General features: G+C 45.1%; 1 protein-coding gene across 4 annotated transcripts in view; it reads left to right on the forward strand.

Annotated features, from left to right (window-relative positions):
• The first annotated feature begins 608 nt into the window (after positions 1 to 608).
• The window catches only part of LOC117438279 (unconventional prefoldin RPB5 interactor 1-like), a 103,566-nt gene continuing 85,271 nt past the window's right edge, over positions 609 to 18,903 (forward strand). For 3 of the 4 annotated variants that reach the window (XM_034073810.1, XM_034073808.1, XM_034073809.1), the window contains exon 1: positions 609 to 938. In XM_034073810.1, the coding sequence (XP_033929701.1) occupies positions 867 to 938 (72 nt within the window). In that variant the 5' untranslated portion in view covers positions 609 to 866. Of the gene's footprint in view, positions 939 to 1,134; positions 1,330 to 18,903 lie in introns of those variants that run through there. The other variant, XM_034073811.1, reaches the window with a different exon arrangement.

The following is an 18,903-nucleotide window of genomic DNA, read 5'->3' on the forward strand; positions in this document are numbered from 1 at the left end:
GGATGGGGCTTTGTGCAACCTTATCTAGTGGAAGGTGTTTGCCTGTGCTTTAAGGTCCCTATCAACCCATTTTATGATGCTTGGCATCAGTTATTGTAATGTCACCTCTCTTTTATAAAAGATGCATTGTTCTGTGTATTTAGATATTTGAACAAATTTCTTCCTTGTGAGGGGCGGTGAGTCAGTAGTACTGGTTGCCCAGAGAAGCTGTGCCTGCCCCATTCCTGTTCAAGGCCAGGCTGGATAGGGCTTGGAGCAACTTGGTTTAATAGAACGTGTCCCTCCCTATGGCAGGGTGTTGGAACTAAATGAGCTTTAAGGTCACTTCCAGGCCCAACCAGTCTGTGATTCTGTAACTGTAGGCCTATCAAACCCCTTTGCATAGGGTGGCTCGATGTTATGCACTCAAGGCCTGGACCTGTGCTCTGAATAAATGCAGTGTGAGGGCTGCTGAGGCAGCCAATCGCTCTTAATCCGCCGCAGTGGTGGAGAGAGCCGTTGCGGCTGCCTCTCGCTGCTCGCAGCCGGGCGTTTCCCGCGGGCGCGACGAGCTGCCGGGCGGTTTGGTTGACTACCCAGAGTGCAGCAGCTCAGGCGGCGGTCAGCACCCAGCTGCAGGCACTTTCCCGGCCCAGGCTGCGGTGCGGCCCATAATGCGAGTGTGAGATGCTTCTCTGGGCTTAGGTGGTGACGATACTCGCGTGGATGTGGCTGTGTAGCAGGCGCTTCGTCTTCTACAAACATTTTTATAGGACTTACTCGCTCTGTTGAGGAGATCGGCCCGGTCCCACAGCTTCCTACCCCTCGCCGCCCTCTTTGCGCCGCGGAGCGGCACCCTCAGAGACTGCGGGCCTGGCCCGGCGGGCATGGAGGCCTTCAATGGCGCCTCGCCGCTCAGCCGCGCGCTGGTGGATCGCCTCCGCCAGGAGTACGAAAAGGTAAAGGCCAAGGAGACAGGGCAGGGCCGCGGGAGGAGGGACGCTGCCGGGGCCCGGGACGGGCGGGGAGTGGGGGAGGGGAGAAGATGGAAGGGATGAAGCGGCTTCCTGGGACTGGGAGGTAGGCGGTATTGAGGCGGTGGGCGGGAACGTGATGTCGCTGGCGTCACTGCTGGTGGGTAAGGCGGATCGTGGCTGTAGTCGGGCCGAGGCCTGGGGGACGCTGAGCAAGCCCCTGGAACAGAACGGGCTAGGCTGGCATCCTCCTGCCAGCCTGCTCCATGACCGCCTCTCCTGGGAGAAGGGGCACCGAGAGCCCCCCCAGCCCTTTAGTTGTTGGCGGCGGTGCCGGAATACCCTTTTGCAACGACGCATGCCTCTGCTTTGAAAGGTAAAATGATACCCATCTGTCGGCCTGACTCAGTCTCGAGGGAGGAGTATTGCCTGATAGGGTCTCAAATCAAGGATGCTTCTGAGAGGCTGCCTGGTCTAGTAAGTCCCGCTGACTGTTACTTGTTTCTGGTGGTCTGTGTGCGTACTGGTGATATAGATAGCAGTATCCTAGAGAACATTAAGGACTACAGAGCTCTGGTGGTTAGGGGCTCCGGAGCTCAGATAGTTTTTTCATCAATCTGTCAGATTAAAGGGGAGTACCTTGGAAAGGCTAGGCAGATTTGGAAGGTTAATAAATGGTTAGAATAGTGGTCCCATAGTTAAGGGTTTGGTTATTTAGAGCATGGGACTCATTTTGGGAGGACAGGTCTACTTGAAGGATAGTGGAGCTGACCTGACAAAGGGGAAAAGCTGCTTTGGGAAGATACTTGCCAGGCTGGTCAAGGCAGCTTTAAACTAGATGTGTTGGGGGAGGGGGAGTATCGATCCATCTCAACACTCCCAGTCAATTGCCAGCACCTGCAATAAATGCTTGGAGCAATGCAGAGGTATCTCAGCTACTCCAGCCAATGAGTCAGATTTATTAGGAGCTCAGCTCAGATGCCTCTATACAACCACCCATAGTAGGGGGAGTGCCGCGGCCAGGTGGAGGGGAGAAAACACCGATACGATGTAGGTTCACAAAATGCTCCGTTTATTGATTACAAGGCTGCTCTTAATATACTGTCTTACACGCGATCACGCATTACTTGATTGGCTGCTTCGCTTTGCCCACGAGGGATACACGCTCCCCTTTACCTCTCCTGATTGGTTTCACACCTTTGCTTCAGCTTAGCGTTACATCATGCTTCTGCAATTACTGGCATCCTGTTATTGCATTCCTGTTTTGCTGTTCTTGACACTTCTTCTTCTTTTAACCTGGGGTCATAAGTTCACTTTCTCACAGCTTGCTGTAGGCCTGTTCAAGTGCCCATGCTCGACCCCCAACAGGGGAGTAAATGAGGAATTGGAGATGTGTGCACAGCTACAGGGATATGGTATCATTAGCATCACAGAAACGTGGTGGAATGGTTCCTATGACTGGAGTATTGGAATGGAAGGTTATAGGCTCTTTATAACAGCCAGCCCAGGCAGATGGAGATGTAGAGTAGCTATTTATGTTAGGGATAGGCTGGAGAGTATGGAACTCTGGGGACAGATGAACAGTCAACAGAGAGTTTGTGGGTCAGGGTCAAGGGGAGAACAGCGATGGGGGACATTATTGTAGGGATCTGTGTCAGACTGCCTGATAAGGAGGACTGTATGGACAAAGCGCTCTATAGACAGGTAGGCGCAGCCTCACACTCCTAGGCCTTTGTCTTCATGGGGGACTTAAAAACCATCCTGATATCTGTTGGAGGGACAGTATGGCCCAGCACAAGCAATCCAGGAGGCTTGATTGTGTGGAAGACAATGTCCTCTTGCAAATAATACAGGAGCTGACAAGGAGAGGTGCCATGCTTGACCTCTTGCTCACCAACAGAGAAGGGCTTGTGGGGAATGTGATGCTCCAAGGCAGCCTTTGCTACAGTGATCATGGGATGGTAGAGTTGAGATCCTCAGGACAGTGAGAAGAGTGTGCAGCAAGCTCACTGCCCTGGACTTTTAGAGAGCAGACTTTGGCCTTTTCACAAATCTGCTCAGTAAGGTTCCATGGGGTAAGGACCTAGAGGGGGGGGGGGGGGCAAGACTGCTGGTTGATATTCAAGGATCACATGCTACAAGCTCAGGAGTATTGCATCCCAACTAGAAGGAAGTGTAGCAGGAGGGCCAGGAGACCTCCTTGGATGGGTAAGCAGCTTCTGAGGAAGCAAGGAAAAAGGAAACTTATAAAAGGTGCAAGTGAGAATAGGCAGTCTGGGAAAAATACAGGGATGTTGTCCAGGAAGCTAGGGACCAGGTCAGGAAAATTAAGGCCAAGTTAGAATTAAATCTGTCAAGGGATATGAAAGATAACAGGAAAAGCTTGTATAGGTATGTAGCAAACAAAAGACAAAGTAGGGACAACATGGGCCCCCTCTGGAAGCTATCAGGAGAACTGGCTACCCTGGATTTGGAGAAGGCTGAGGTTCTCAGTGACTTCTTTGCCTCAGTGTTCACTGGCAAATGCTCTGACCACACCACCCAAGTCTTGGAAGGCAGATGCAGGGACTGCATCCTGGGCTGCATCAAAAGGAGCATGACCAGCAGGTCAAAGGAGGTGATCCTGCTCATCTACTCTTCTCTTGTGAGACCCCATTTGGAGTATTGTGTGTGTTTCTGGTGTCTTCAACATAAAAAGGATATAGAATTGTTGGAACAAGTCCAGAGGAGGGCCATGAAGATGATCAGTGGGCTGGAGCACCTCCTATATGAAGACAGGCTGAGAAAGCTGGAGAAGAGAAGGCTGCGTGGAGACCTCGTAGTATCCTTCCAGTATCTGGAGGGGGCCTACAAGGATGCTGGGGAGGGAGTCTTCGTTAGGGACTGTAGTGACACGACAAGGGGTAGCGGGTTAAAACTTAAACAAGGGAAATTTATATTAGATATAAGGAGGAAGTTCTTTACTGTGAGGGTGGTGAGGCACTGGAATGGGTTGCCCAGGGAGGTTGTGAATGCTCCATTCACTGGCAGTATTCATGGCCAGGTTGGATGGAATCTTGGGTAACATGGTTTAGTGTGAGGTGTTCCTTCCCATGGCAGGGGAGTTGGCACTAGATGATCTTGAGGTCCTTTCCAACCCTAATTATTCTATGATTTCATGCTAGGTGGATGACTGGAAGGTGTCAGAATCAGGGCTTGCCCTGTGTCTGCTGCCTGGGTGCTCACCCTGACATAGTGTAGAGATTGTTACAGTCCATACGCATGCAGTGTGTGTGCTGGCGTTCTCCTGCAGACATTTTTCATCTTCATTCCCCTTCTCTGTGTTTTCTCCAGGCACAGGGCTGGTCATTCTCCTTTGTAAAACACGGGCCTGCAGGTAGGCCCTGTGCAAGGCCTGGCTGGTGCCGCCGAACTGAGTCATCTCCTGGGCTAACTTGAAGAGGAGATGAGATGAGTCAGAAATTTATGTCTTGTCTTAAAAACGTTGATTAAATTTAAAACAGGTTTGAAAGAGCCAAGCAGAAATGATTCCTGGAAGTTTGGAGGTTGGTTCATTGTGTGGCTGTAATTCAAAACTCGAGATACCTTTTCTTTCAGATTGTGCTTGTGATCTGAGGCAAGTGAGCCCTGCTAATTTAGCAAGGAGGTTTTTGGTCTTGTATGTTCTAGCCTTGCAGTGAACTCTCTGTGGGTGCAGGAGGAACTCATGGGCATATTTAGTGCATCACTGGCACAAGTGCATTTGCCCAGTCACCACACCTTTTAATTTTTCTGCTCATTTTTCTCATATGATTGAAATTTCTTAAAGCTGCCTCTAAGATGCATGCTAGAGCTCCTCGGCTATAATTGAGGACTTCAGTGTGTATTGCTTTGTCACATGCTGGTTTAGCTAAGAGTAAGAAAACTGAGTAACACATATATGATGTAAAAAATGTGCCTTGTCTGAAATAAAGTGTGCAGGAATGTGTCTACTTTTGAACAGCTCGTTCTTGTCATTGCTGTGATCTACATAACCACTGACCCTTGATATGGATGACCAGTAAGAGAATCTGCTCTGCATTGCTTGTTCTGCATGGGTAGTAACCTGTTATACCAGTAATCGGTGATCATAGAATAATCAGTCATCTGTTTGGGTTCCTTCAGTTAATTTTCAAGGTAGTAGAATCTGGTGAAGAATAATTTCCCTGTTGGATGTCATGGTTTAAGCCCAGCCAGTAACTCAGAACCATGCAGCTGCTTGCTCACTTCCCCCTTCTTCTCCCCCCACTCCCGGAGGGATGGGGAGGAGAATTGAAAGAATGTAAATTCCACAGGTTGATATAAGAACAGTCCAGTAACTGAGGTATAATACGAAACTAATACTCCTACCACCAGTAATAATAATGATAAGGGAAATAACAAGGGAGAGAATCTGAAACTAAAAGAGGAAAAGACAATAAACACAAATGATGTACAATACAATTGCTCACCACCTGTTGACTGATACCCAGCCCTACCTGAGGAATGATCTGGGCCTTCCAGGTAACTCCCCCCAGTTTCTATACTGGGCATGACGTGCTGTGGTTACTTTGGGTGAGGTGTCCTGTTTCCGCTTCCTCCCGGCTTCCTGCACCCCTCTGCACTGGCAAAGCATGACATGGAAAAGTTCGCAGTCGGAGTAAGCATTACTTAGCAACAACTAAAAACATCAGTGTGTTATCAGCACTATTTTCAGACTAAAGTTGAAAATACAGTACTGCACCACCTACTAAGAAGGAAAAAAACTTTTACAGCCTAACCCAGAACAGTACATTAGTGTCAGACAGGCCTAAGGTGTTGGACATAACCACATAGAATTATTCCCAGTTCATGGTATACCCCTCTGTAAGGAAATTTAAGACTCTTCTGCAACAGATCTGCTCCAGTGGAAAAGAGACCCAGGAGACCATTAATTAAGCCTTTGTTAGGCTGATGTGCCACAATTATATTTTATCATAGGGAAGCTTTTCATAATTTCTGCAAATTGGCTAATAAAAATTGAACACTTCAGCTTCAATGTGAAATTATACTAAAGAACTACATATCTTGGTTAAAATGGAGTGTCGTGATGAAGGTGTAATATACTTTCCTGCAGGAGAAAAAAGGTACTAGGATAAGAGTTAGCAGAGCTCACTCACAGAGCTTCAGGTTAGATTCAAAGTTCAAGGGGGTCGTAGCTGGGTTTGAACTAGTGGGGCATTGTTCTAGTATTAGTGAAGACCAGAAGGCCTCCTGCCTCCCGAGAGTACCATCAGCATGCTCTGCTTGTTCCCTGAAATGCCTGTACACCAGTGCATGCAGCATGGGGAATAAACAGAAGGAGTTAGAAGTCTGTGTGCAGCCTAAAGGTTATGATCTAGTGGCAATTACAGAGACATGGTGGGACAGCTCACATGACTGGAATGTGGTCATGGATGGCTATGACCTTTTTAGGAAAGATAGGTCAGCAAAGCGAGGTGGTGGATTTGCTCTTTATGTGAGAGAGCAACTAGAATGTATTGAGTTCTGTCCAGGGGCACATGAGGAGAAAGTGGAATGTCTGTGGGTGCGAATTAAGGGACAGACTGGTACGAGTGATACAGTTGTGGGAGTCTATTATAGACCTCCTGATCAGGACGAAGGAGTTGATGAGGCTTTCTACAGGCAACTGGAAGTAGCCTCATGACTTGGTCCTCATGGGGGATTTTAAATACCCCGATATTTGTTGGAAGACACACACAGCCAATCATTAACAGTCTAGGAGGTTCCTCCAGTGCATTGATGATAACTTCTTAATGCAAATGGTGGACATACCAACTAGGAGAGGAGAGCTGCTAGATTTAGTACTCACCAACAAGGAGGGTCTGGTTGAAGTGGTGATGGTCAATGGCAGCCTTGGCTGCAGTGACCATGAGATGGTGGAGTTTAGGATCCTGTGTGGGAGGAATAGGATACCTAGCAAGGCCACAGTTCTGGATTTCTGAAGGGCCAACTTTGGCCTGTTCAATCAACTTCTAAGGGAAGTCTCATGGGAAAGGGTACTAGGTGGTAAAGGGGCTCATGATAGTTGGTCAGCATTCAAGGACCACTTCTTCCAAGCTCAGGATCGGAGTGTCCCAATGGGTAGGAAATCAAGTAAGGGATCTAGGAGACCAGCGTGGTTAAACAAGGAGCTGCTGGGCAAACTCACGTGGAAAAAGAATCTATGGATTATGGAAAGAGGGGCTGGCCACTTGGGAGGAATACAGGACAGTTGTTAGTGGATGTAGGGAGGCAATTAGGACAGCTAAGGCCTCCTTGAAACTTAATCTTGCTAGTCGGGTTAAGGACAGTAGAAAGGGCTTCAAATACATAGCAAATAAAACTAACACAAGAGGCAATATAGGCCCACTGTTGAACGAGGTGGGTGCCCTGGAAACAGAGGATATAAAGAAGGCAGAAGTGCTGAATGCTTTCTTTGCCTCTGTCTTTACTCCTGCAGACTCTTCCTGGGGGCCCCAGATTCCTGTAGACCCCGAAGGAGTTAGGGCAAAAGAGAAGTTTGCTTTGGTAGGTGAGGATTGGGTTAGGTATCAGCTATGCCATCTGGACATCTAAAAATCGGTGGATGGGTGTTGGGACCAGTCTTGTTTAATATCTTTGTCGGTGACATGGACAGTAGGATTGAGCGTGCCCTCAGCAAGTTTGTCGATGATAGCAAGCTGTGTGTTTCTGTTGATATGCTAGAGGGAAGGAATGCCATTCAGAGGGACCTTGACATGCTTGTGAGGTGGGCTGATGCCAACCTCATGAAGTTTAACCATGCCAAGTGCAAGGTCCTACACCTGGGTGGGAGCAATCCCAGGCACAGCTACAGGTTGGGCAAAAAGGAAATTCATGGTAGTCCTGTGGAGAAGGTCTTGGGTGTGTTAGTCAATGAGAAAATGAACAAGAGCCAGCAGTGTGCGCTTACAGCCCAGAAAGCCAACCGTATCCTGGGCTGCATCAAAAGGAGCGTGACCAGCAGGTCGAAGGAAGTGATCCTGCCTCTCTGCTCTCGTGACACCTCACTTGGAGTATTGTGTGCAGTTCTGGTGTCCTCAACATAAAAAGGACATGGAACTGTTGGAACAAGTCCAGAGGAGGGCCACGAGAATGATCAGGGGACTAGAACACCTCCCATATGAAGACAGGCTGAGAAAGTTGTGTTTGTTCAGCCTGGAGAAGAGAAGGCTGCATGGAGACCTCATAGCAGCCTTCCAGTACCTGAAGGGGCCCTACAGGGATGCTGGAGAGGGACTCTTCACAAGGGACTGTAGTGGTAGGACAAGGGGTAATGGGTTCAAACGTAAGCCGGGGAAGTTTAGATTGGATATAAGGAAGAAGTTCGTTCCTGTTAGGATGGTGAGGCACTGGAGTGGGTTGCCCAGGGAAGTTGTGAATCCCTGGCAGTGTTCAAGGCCAGGTTGGATGAAGCTTTGGGTGATATGGTCTAGTGTGAGGTGTCCCTTTGCATGGCAGGGGGGTGGAACTAGATGATCTTAAGGTCCTTTCCAACCCTAACTATTCTATGATTCTATGAATGCACCCACGGTTCTGAGGGAGCTGGCGGAGGTCATTGCTAGGCCACTCTCCATCATCTTTGGTAAATCGTGGGAAATGGGAGAGGTACCTGAGGATTGGAGAATGGCAAATGTCCCGCCAGTCTATAAGAAGGGCAAGAAGGAGGACCTGAGTAATTATACACCGGTCAGCCTTACCTCCGTCCCTGGAAAGGTGATGGAACGTCTTATTCTTGATGCCATCTCTAGACATATCAAGGATGAGAAGGTCATTAAGAATAGCCAACATGGTTTTATGAGGGGGAAGTCATGTTTGACCAACCTTACAGCCTTTTATGAGGAAGTGACTAGGTGGAGGGATGATGGTAGAGTGGTAGATGTGGTTTTTCTTGATTTCAGTAAGGTATTTGATACTGTCTCCCACAGCATCCTCATAGATAAGCTAAGGAAATGTGGGCTTGATGATCAAGTAGTAGTGAAGTGGGTCAAGAACTGGTTGAAAGGAAGAAGGCAGAGAGTTGTGGTCAATGGGGCAGAATCTAGCTGGAGGTCTGTGACTAGTGGAGTCCCTCAGGTGTCGGTGCTGGGACCAGTGCTGTTCAATATTTTCATCAGCGACCTGGATGAGGGAACTGAGTGTACCCTCAGCAAGTTCGCTGATGACACTAAATTGGGAGGAGTAGCTGACACACCAGAAGGCTGTGTTGACATTCAGTGAGACCTGGACAGGCTGGAGAGTTGGGCAGGGATAAACTTGATGGAATTCAACAAGGGCAAGTGTAGAGTCTTGCATCTGGGGAAGAACAACCCCATGTACCAGTACAGGTTGGTGGTTGACCTGCTGGAAAGGAGTGAAGGGGAAAGGGACCTGGGGGTCCTGGTGGATAGGAGGATGACCATGAGCCAGCAACGTGCCCTTGTGGCCAAGAAGGCAAATGGCATCCTAGGGTGCATTAGAAAGGGTGTGGTTAGTAGGGCAAGAGAGGTTCTCCTCCCCCTCTACTCTGCCTTGGTGAGGCTGCATCTGGAATATTGCATCCAGTTCTGGGCCCCTCAGTTCAGGAAGGACAGGGAATTGCTTGAAAGAGTCCAGCGCAGAGCCACAAAGATGATTAAGGGAGTGGAACAGTTCCCTTATGAGGAGAGGTTGAGGGAGCTGGGTCTCTTTAGCTTGGAGAAGAAGAGACTGAGGGGTGACCTCATCAGTGTTTACAAATATGTAAAGGGTGGGTGTCAGGATGATGGAGCTAGGCTTTTTTCAGTGATATCCAGTGATAGGACAAGGGGCAATGGATGTATACTGGAGCATAGGAGGTTCCACGTTAACATCAGGAAGAACGTCTTTACTGTAAGAGTGACAGAGCACTGGAACAGGTTGCCCAGGGAGGTTGTGGAGTCTCCTATGTTGGAGATATTCAAGGCCCGCCTGGACAAGTTCCTGTGTGATGTACTCTAGGTTACCCTGCTCTTGCAGGGGGGTTGGACTAGATGATCTTTTGAGGTCCCTTCCAACCCTTGTGATTCTGTGATTCTGTGATCTGGGGGATATAAATCAGGCTTCTTTTGCGGATGAATAGGCTCCAGGTCAAAAGGACTATCCAGGTCAGCATCGGAATTATCAGGCGTCAGAATCTCAGGAGCAGCAACAGCAGACTGATGAACGTGCACAGGCTCCTTCTCGGGGTCAATAGGTCCTGAATCGAGAGGATCGTCTTCATCCCAGTCCTCAGTCTTCACAGCTGTGGCAGCAACCACCTCCCTTCACAAGGGACTGTAGTGGTAGGACAAGCGGTAATAGATTAAAACTTAAGCAGGGGAAGTTTAGATTGGATATAAGGAAGCAGTTCTTTCCTGTTAGGATGGTGAGGCACTGGAGTGGGTTGCCCAGGGAAGTTGTGAATCCCTGGCAGTGTTCAATACCAGGTTGGATGAAGCCTTGGGTGATATGGTCTAGTGTGAGGTGTCCCTGGCCATGGCAGGGGTGCTGGAACTAGATGATCTTAAGGTCCTTTCCAGCCCTAACTATTCTATGATTCTATGATCATCACTTTTTATAGTCAATATTTGTCTATGTTCTTATTACTGTGAATTAAGTACCCACTGGTATTATATCGTGTCAAGAATTGTGAAATGAATTATCGGATCTTAATTTTTTAAAATTATAATTAAAGTAAAAACTATTCACAAAAGAGTTCAAAGAGTGCTACCTTTATTTTGGAGTGGGCAAGTCTGTATGTGTCCTGTCTCACTGATAGCTAAGCTGTGTAGATGAGATAATATTTAAATTTTGTTGATGTAATTGAAGTGTCCTGTTCCTACTGCAGATTCTGTGAGTAGATGTGACTAGGGTACTGTTTGGGAATTGTCTTCAGTGTCTCTAATATCTTTGCAGGTCTCCACTCCAGAAATCCTGTTCATAACCTGTCTTTTCAGGTTGATTTGGATATCCCATGTATTCCTTTCCTCTTTTGATCTTGTGAAATTGTATTTGGTTTTAATCTGGAGCTTCAGTCTTCCAGATGGATTTGCTAGCTCAGAGCTTGCCATCTTGAGGCCCTCAGAGCAGCAATTGCACTGAGACTTATTTTTTTTGTAGTGGAGTGTTAGGACATAGGGCTGCACCGTGCAGTTGCTGGTTTTGGGGTTCCTCTTGTTTGTTTGCATAGGCTGCCACTTCACTGTTATAAAAAGGGTGAACCCCTCAACCACTTTTGTACTAAAGCTTGCATTCAGCCTGCTGGGGGTAAGAGGAATCCAGTAACACAGACACAATGGTCATGTCAGATGCCAGCACAAATGTGGTGGGGGAGATGCAGAGCCAACGATAGGTGAAATTGGGCTGGCCCTTTGAACTGTGGCTATGCTCGTCCCAAGTTAGAGCAGTTGTGAGCAGCAGCCTCAGTCCCTTGTTCAAAAATTTCCTTAATGATCGTGTGAGTTATCCGGGAAGGATATCTTTTTTTTTTTTTTTTTTTTTTTTATGACTGCTTGTTTCTGTCTTTTAACAATTTTAGGGTGGCACATCGGTGATGCTGTCAGTGGCCTGGGTTGGGATCCAGCTTAAACCCAGACTTTGTTGTTGACTTTATTGCTTTTTTTTTTTTCTTCCTGGATTATATTTCAGCCACCGTGGTTTCCTGATCTGGTTGACTGTGCAGTGTCACAGATGTCTGTCAGCAGATTATGTCAGGGTTGGAAGGGTAGGATGGTGGAGCTGAGTAGTTGGAGACAGGGAGGGATGAGTTTACTCAGGATTGAGGCTGAATGTTGAACCACAGCCTGAAGATATGTCTGCGAAGCAGGTGCCACAGCTTGTGGCAATTTTAAGCTAGTTAACTCAAGTATTGCTAGCAGCATAGTCATTGCACTGTAGGCTACATAAAAGCTTGCAAAACCTGCTGGAGATGTTTGGTGAGTTAGATCATGGGAGTTCTATGCTTATGTTGGTCTGCTGCTGTCTTGGTACCTGAGCTAGCTCGGATATGGTATAGCCACATGAATGCATTTGCCTGAAGTAAGTTAAAATACTAAGATAGCTAAGTTCCTTAGCTCTGTCTCAAGATAGAGTTACATGACATGGATACTGACTTGCTACCAGTGAAATATGAGACTTTAGTTTGTTGCTCTCTTGCACCAGTTCTTTTGGTTCAGAGGTAATTAAACTTGCCCTCTTAGCGGAAAACATCCTGCTGCCTTTGAGGTTTTTGCTGAGTTCATGACTTGAAATGACTCCCAAATGGGACTGAGAAACAGCAAAATACCCCAAAGGCGTTGGGAGCTCATGGTTGGATGTGAAGAGGAAGGGTGCTGGCTCGTTTGAAGTGACCCTGCCTGCCTGGCTGTCCCATGCTTACCTGTGCCACGCTTACTACAAGATATCTCCAATTCATTTGTCATGTCACCTATAACAGTGGTCACATCGTAAAATAGTCCAGATGGCAGAGATCCCAGTGGCAAAGAAAAGATGAGGTGTTTACTGTCCGCTTTATAATTTTTTGATATTTCAAGTAGAATTTTTAAGCTCCCAAAAATATTTTTTTTCAGAACTTAGATTTTATTTACTGATAAATAATAATAATGTACTACTTTTTCTGCAAAACTGAGACCCACTTTTGTGTACACAATTAATATAAAAATAGGTCTTCACTTGTTTTCTTGTAGAGAAAGGTAAAAATTGTGGTTATATTTTTAAATTAGATTTTTTCCTTTAGAAAGAAATGTTTGCCATGATTCATATTTCTTTCATTCTCTTTTCCTTAAGTATTCTTCCCATTTTTCTTCAAAAGGCAAGTTTCCACCCAAAGGGGGATTTATGTTAATAATTTCTTGAAATGTAGTGTTTTTGAGTAATATGATCTAATAAATGCTTTCTTCCTTTTCAATTAGATCATACAGTGTGCCAAGAGACTGAAGGACTTTTAAGTTTTATTTAATTTTTTGTTTGAAAATGGGGCTCTAGGAAAAACAGTTGTGCAAATGTTAATTCTGTCTTTCTCCATCAACGATTGCTATTTTTTAGGCAAGTACTGTGTAGCTTCCTGGAGGAAAAAATGAAAATTCATTTTAAATATTTATTTTGTATGTGTCTTGTTACATCCTTGTTACCAAGAAATGATTAAATGTTTGATCACCCATTAGTGTTCTTCTGTAATATAAAGTCATATTGTGAGCTAGTTATTTCGTCGGTAAACTTTTAGAGTTTGGGGGTATGACAGAGAAATCTCATGCATGAGTTGTGTGGCAGAGCAGGTTTTGATGCTACAGACATTTACAGATGGAGGTGGCTTATGTGCGTGTATCAACTGTGGTAAATACTTGGATGTAGAAGGTTAAGCAGTTAAAACTGTGCAGAGTCAAAGTCATCTGAATTGGGTCACTAGTGGAAATGATCTTGGATTTATCATGAGCTTTGCAAGCATGGATCTGCATTTCAGAAAAGCAGCATCCACTTCCACTGTAGTTTGTTGGAGGTTCTGAACAACAGAACCAAGTTTGAGACTGAGATATTTATACAGCCCAAATGGCAGGGACAGTCTTCTGAAGGCAAATAATTGGGTTTAGATGTTATTAGGCCCTTACCTAATTACTACCTCATTACTTGCTCTGCTTTCACAAAAAGTATTCCATACTGTCATTTTCCCTAAGTAACTGGAAATATGATTGAAAGGGATGTTTAAAGTGAGACTAATTCAAGATTGAATAGTCACAAATTATATTATTGCTACCTGTAAACAAATGATTTGCATATCTGATTTTATTCAGATTACTTTTCAAATGGTAAATAATGACTTATCACATATAGGGCTCTTATGTCTTTAGAGTGATTTTCTCACATGAATTAATCATCATTAAACACTCTGAAGTGGATAGGTTAATAATATTATCCCCATTTTGCAGATGAAGAAATGTAGGCTGAGAGGTTGTAATTTGCTCAAGGCCATCTAGAAGAAATAGAAACACATCTATGTTCCTAGCTTCTCATTTCAGAGGACCAGCCAGATTATGAGCCGCAGTTTTGAAGCAAAATACTCAAGTATGCATGTAGAAACAGCACACATTTACTTGGCCTCTCAGATGCCTGAGTTGCAGATAGTTTAAATGAAACTTTGCTTTTGTGCCATGCTGCATATTTCCGCATTGATAACCATAAGTGTGGAAATAGCTTTTCGTTCATTCAGGAACTCTTCCTAAGCTGACAGGGCATTTTTATTTCCATCATTCTTGTTGAAATTTACTTTAATCTTAAATAACAGTTTCTAGTTCTTTAGACTTGAACATTACTGTGACTTGGATGCAGCAGGTTTAGCATTGGGACCTAAAACTGTCTACAGATGATACCAGTACCAGCTCTGTTGCTTACAGTTTTTCACAAACTGAAACAAATACAATTCTGGCTTGGCAGCTCGCCTTATTGCTGTTAAGAACAGGTGAGAGAGAGAATTACCCTCTGTGTGCTAAACCCAAACTTGTAGGCAGTGCCTAGCTGAGTAGTAGACACATTCACATTCATGCATTCCACCTTGGAGAACTACCTAATTAAACCAAAATAGTCTTGGACTGGAGAGGAGAGCAGAACTATTTGTGCACTGTTTTGGTAATTAGAAGCACCCAGGAGAATTCTATTCAGCTGTTAGGAATGGGAGCATATACAGAAACAACAGGCTTCTCATCCTAGCCCAGTTCCAGTGTTAGTGGTTAAGTTACTCAGCCTGTGAAATCAGTGTAGCAATTTACCAAAGTGCTCTAAACTTTAATTCATGGGTAAGTTTTTGAGCTCTTCAGATGGAAGATCTTGGAGAAGGTGGGCTATAAATAGATAGATTGGGAAGAGAGAAAAGTGTTGGACACAAAAGGAATTTCCTGCCTTCAGATAGCTAATGAAGTCTTTGGTTGAATGGTTCTGCTAACAGGCAGGGTATGCCACAAAACAACCACACGCTACCTGTATAATATACACAGTTTATTAAACAAACACATTAAAGTGATCAGGCACGCTAAAGCAAACAAGTACGCTAATTTGATATATATATCAAATATATATCAATAATAATATAAATATAATATATTTATATATATAGTAAATAAGTATACTAAAGCAAATTAGAGATATATATATATAAGTAAAGTACAGAGGAAAATTAGTATTGCATCAGATCATTACTGCATAGAGAGAACAGAGATTAAGAAGAAATACATCATCAGATATCACTGAATCATCATCCAGGCCCATACTTCTGGTACAAGTTGTTTGGGAATGATTTCTAGTCACTAGCCTGCAAGCTGCACTGGGTTCAGATTGGCATGGTGGAACCTGGGGACACCTGGGAGATGATTGTAGGTCTAAGGCTGAATCTCCTGCACTTCTGTGGCTCTGTTTGTGAAACCTAGAAACAAGAAATTCCCTGAAAGCAGCAACGTGTGCTTCCCTTTAAATAGCTCAGCCTAGTAGTAATGAGAGCAGAACCAATGTGTACTTGCCTGCTTTATCATTTTTTTAATCCAGAAGGAATTATGATTTGGGTTATAGGTTCACAGAGGTGTGGTCTCTCACGGCCGTCCTACAGTATGCCTCTGTCTGGTTAGGGGCTTATGATGCACTAAATTTTATCAAGTTGCTGTTTGAAGGAAGAAAGGTATCCTGGGTTCAGCTGTAACAGTTATTTTCTCCTTCCTAGTACCTGGTGCAGTTGCTGAGTTTTTTACTTTAGTCTGAGAACAGTGCTGATAGCACACTAAAGTTTTAGTTGTTGCTAGGTAATGCTTACCCTGATCAAGGACTGTCCAGTCTCTCATACTCTGCCAGTGAGGAGGGGCACAGGAAGCTGGGGTAAAGGCAAGATAGGACACCTGAGCCAAACTAGCCAAAGGGGAATTCCATACCACAGTACATCATGACCAGTATAGAAATTGGGGAGAGTTACCTGGAAGGCCTAGATCGCTCCTCAGGTTGGGCTAGATATTGGTTAGCGGGTGGTGAGCAATTGTATTCTATCCCCTTGTTATTTCCCTTCTCATTATTATTATTGGTAGCAGTAGTTATAGTTTTGTATTATACTTTAGTTATTGGACTGTTCTTATCTCAACCCATGGGTTTTACATTCTTTCGATTCTCTTCTCCATCCCTCCGGGAGTGGGGAGAGGAGGAGTGATCAAGCAGCTGCATGGTTCTGAGTTCCTGGCTGGGCTTAAACCACGGCACACGCCTTACTTGCAGCCGGTATTTGCTGTTTTAGTGTTTATCGTCTTCAGGGCCTGGGCTAAGGTTCTTATTTTTCTGTACTTCATGGTAATGACTTGTGATACAATAGAATCATTGATCATGAAACTGGGCTGGTAAGCATTCTCACTGTGGCCATTACCTCTAGACTGTGAGAGGCATATAATGGGAATTTTGAACAGTTATACATTTTTTTTTCTTCCCTCAGAGGGTCAACCTATGAAGGAGACATTCCCTCACAGCCTCTGCTTCCCCACCAGACTATTTACATCTGCATTTGAGAATTCTAAAGGTTTTTGAATATCCTTTGAATATCCTTGAAACCTGCCTGCTGCTTTTGCTGGGAATCTACATGTTGCCACAAATACCATATGTGCTTTACCCACAGCCATACCACCCTGAGAATGCCCGATCTTGTCTGATCTCAAAGCTAAGCAGGGATGGGTTTGCGTCTTGTCTAAGGTTAAACAACTATTTAAGAATACCACCAAGAGGTCTTCCCCAAGGCTGGACAGTCATGAGTTGCAGGGTGTGTGGGATCATATAGGCAAGCACCTGGGCCAGTGGGCCCCTTCAGTGCTTTGGAACTTCTCTCCTGAACAAGTGCGAAATCTGGAAAAAAATAACAGAACACTTAGACAAGGTGTGCTGTCATCCTGGCAATACCAGATAGGGACAAATCTGGGGCTTGGCCTATGCCTACACAGCCCTGCTTTGTAAGGAGCAGGAGAAAAATGTCTGGATCTGATGGCAAAGCAACTGACAATGCAGCTACTCAAATACCAAGCACAGCAAGTACCCCAACACCATCAACAAGCACAGCAGCTACTCAAACAATGACAACAACAAGACAACACAACTACTCAGACTCCAAGCAGAGGAGCTACCCCAACCCCAGTGACAAGCACATCATCTACTCAAACCCTGACAGCAGCCATTGCAGCCACTCCAACCCCAGTAGCACACACTGCACCTGAATCAAATCAGTTGCCCCTATAAGCAAGAGGAAAAACAAACAAAAGGCACAAAATAATCTTGTGTAGTGAACAAAGATAAAGTTCTAATGCATGAGCTAGAAGGGGTGACATCTGAACCAGACAAATTAGTACAGGAATGAGAAGAGGAAGAGGTGATTTCTCAGACCCTCACTGACCTGCAGAATGTACAAAAAGATTTTAGCTGTCTTCCAGGGGAGCACATCATAGAATATTTAGGATTGGAAAGGACCTTATGATCATTGAGTTCCAACCCCCCTGCCATGGGGCAAGGATATCTCACACTAAACCATGTTACCCAAGGTTCTCTCCAACCTGGCCTTGAACACCTTCAGGATGGAGCATTCACAACTTCCCTGGGCAATCCATTCCAGTGCCTTACCACCTTTATAGTAAAGAACTTTATATGCAACCTAAACTTCCCCTGTATCCTGGCTTCAGCAGTAACAGTCATTTTTCCCCTTCTTAGGAGATGGTGCAGTGCTGTGGTTTTGACTTTCAGCCTGGGAACAGCGCTGATAACACTGATGTTTTCAGTTGTTGCTAAGTCATGTTTATTCTCACCAATGAATTTGTGAGTCTCATGCTCTGGAAGGGAGGAGGGGAAGCCAGGAGGAAGCAGAGACAGGACACCTGACCGAAACTGACCAAAGAGATATTCCATACCACAGCATGTCATGCTCAGGATGTAAAACTGGGGGCAGTTACCCGGAAGGGCTAGATTGCTGCTTTGTTGGCCTGAGTATCGGTTGGCGGGTTGTAAGCGGTTGTATTCTCTTCTCTTGTTATTTCCCTTATTATTATTACTGGTGGTAGCAGTAGTGGTTTGTGTTATACCTTAGTTACTGGACTGTTCTTATCTCAACCCATGGGAGTTACATTCTTTCAGTTCTCCTCTGCTGCGGAAAGGACTCAGAGATCAATGTAATCAGACAAAAAGCCATTTATTGCAAAGCATTAACTCCTTATATACTATTGCTTACACACACCTACAGCAAGTTGGCATATCATGATTGGATACTTGTCATGAAGACCCTTAGGACTAACATATAATTGCTTAAGCACAGGTGTGAGAAGTTGACCTCGAAAGCTTGCCAACAGTCCACAGTTCTCATCACTCAGTGAATTCCAGCTTCTTCCTATCTTGCTTGCTTAGGCTTCCTCGGGCCTCCCACGGCATTGCTGTATCCCTTGGAGTTATTCAGAGCTCATGTACCAAATATCCATTCTCCTGTGAGAACAGTGTCTCCACATCTCCCCCTTTTTAGTTTTACTAAAAGTTTTATACAATTTGGTATATCTGCTCTATCACTGCTTGACTTGTGTAACATAACAACCCACTACTCTAGGCAGCATTATTTCATTAAGATTAGTCTGAATTGAAGTCACTTGAACCTTTATAACACGTGGCATACAGGTGGTTTTATACACAAAATCACAGCCTCTAATAATTTACAAGCACACATATTCAAGTTGTTACTTTTCAGTTGCCCCAAGTGATGTTTTGCAATAATTTGCTTTTCTCTTTCTCTATCTCATTTTGCTGGGGTATTCATGGTCAGCTCCTGTAGCTGATGCATCGAGTTCTTCCACTCATCTGTCCCACTCATGGCAAGGCTTGACAAACTTTGCAGGCAGCTGCCATGGACCTGTAGGTAGGAGGACACAAATATACCCCCTATCCCAGGTTATCAGTTCTT

This window comes from Melopsittacus undulatus (genome assembly GCF_012275295.1).
Source record: "Melopsittacus undulatus isolate bMelUnd1 chromosome W unlocalized genomic scaffold, bMelUnd1.mat.Z SUPER_W_unloc_4, whole genome shotgun sequence".
Taxonomy (NCBI): domain Eukaryota; kingdom Metazoa; phylum Chordata; class Aves; order Psittaciformes; family Psittaculidae; genus Melopsittacus; species Melopsittacus undulatus.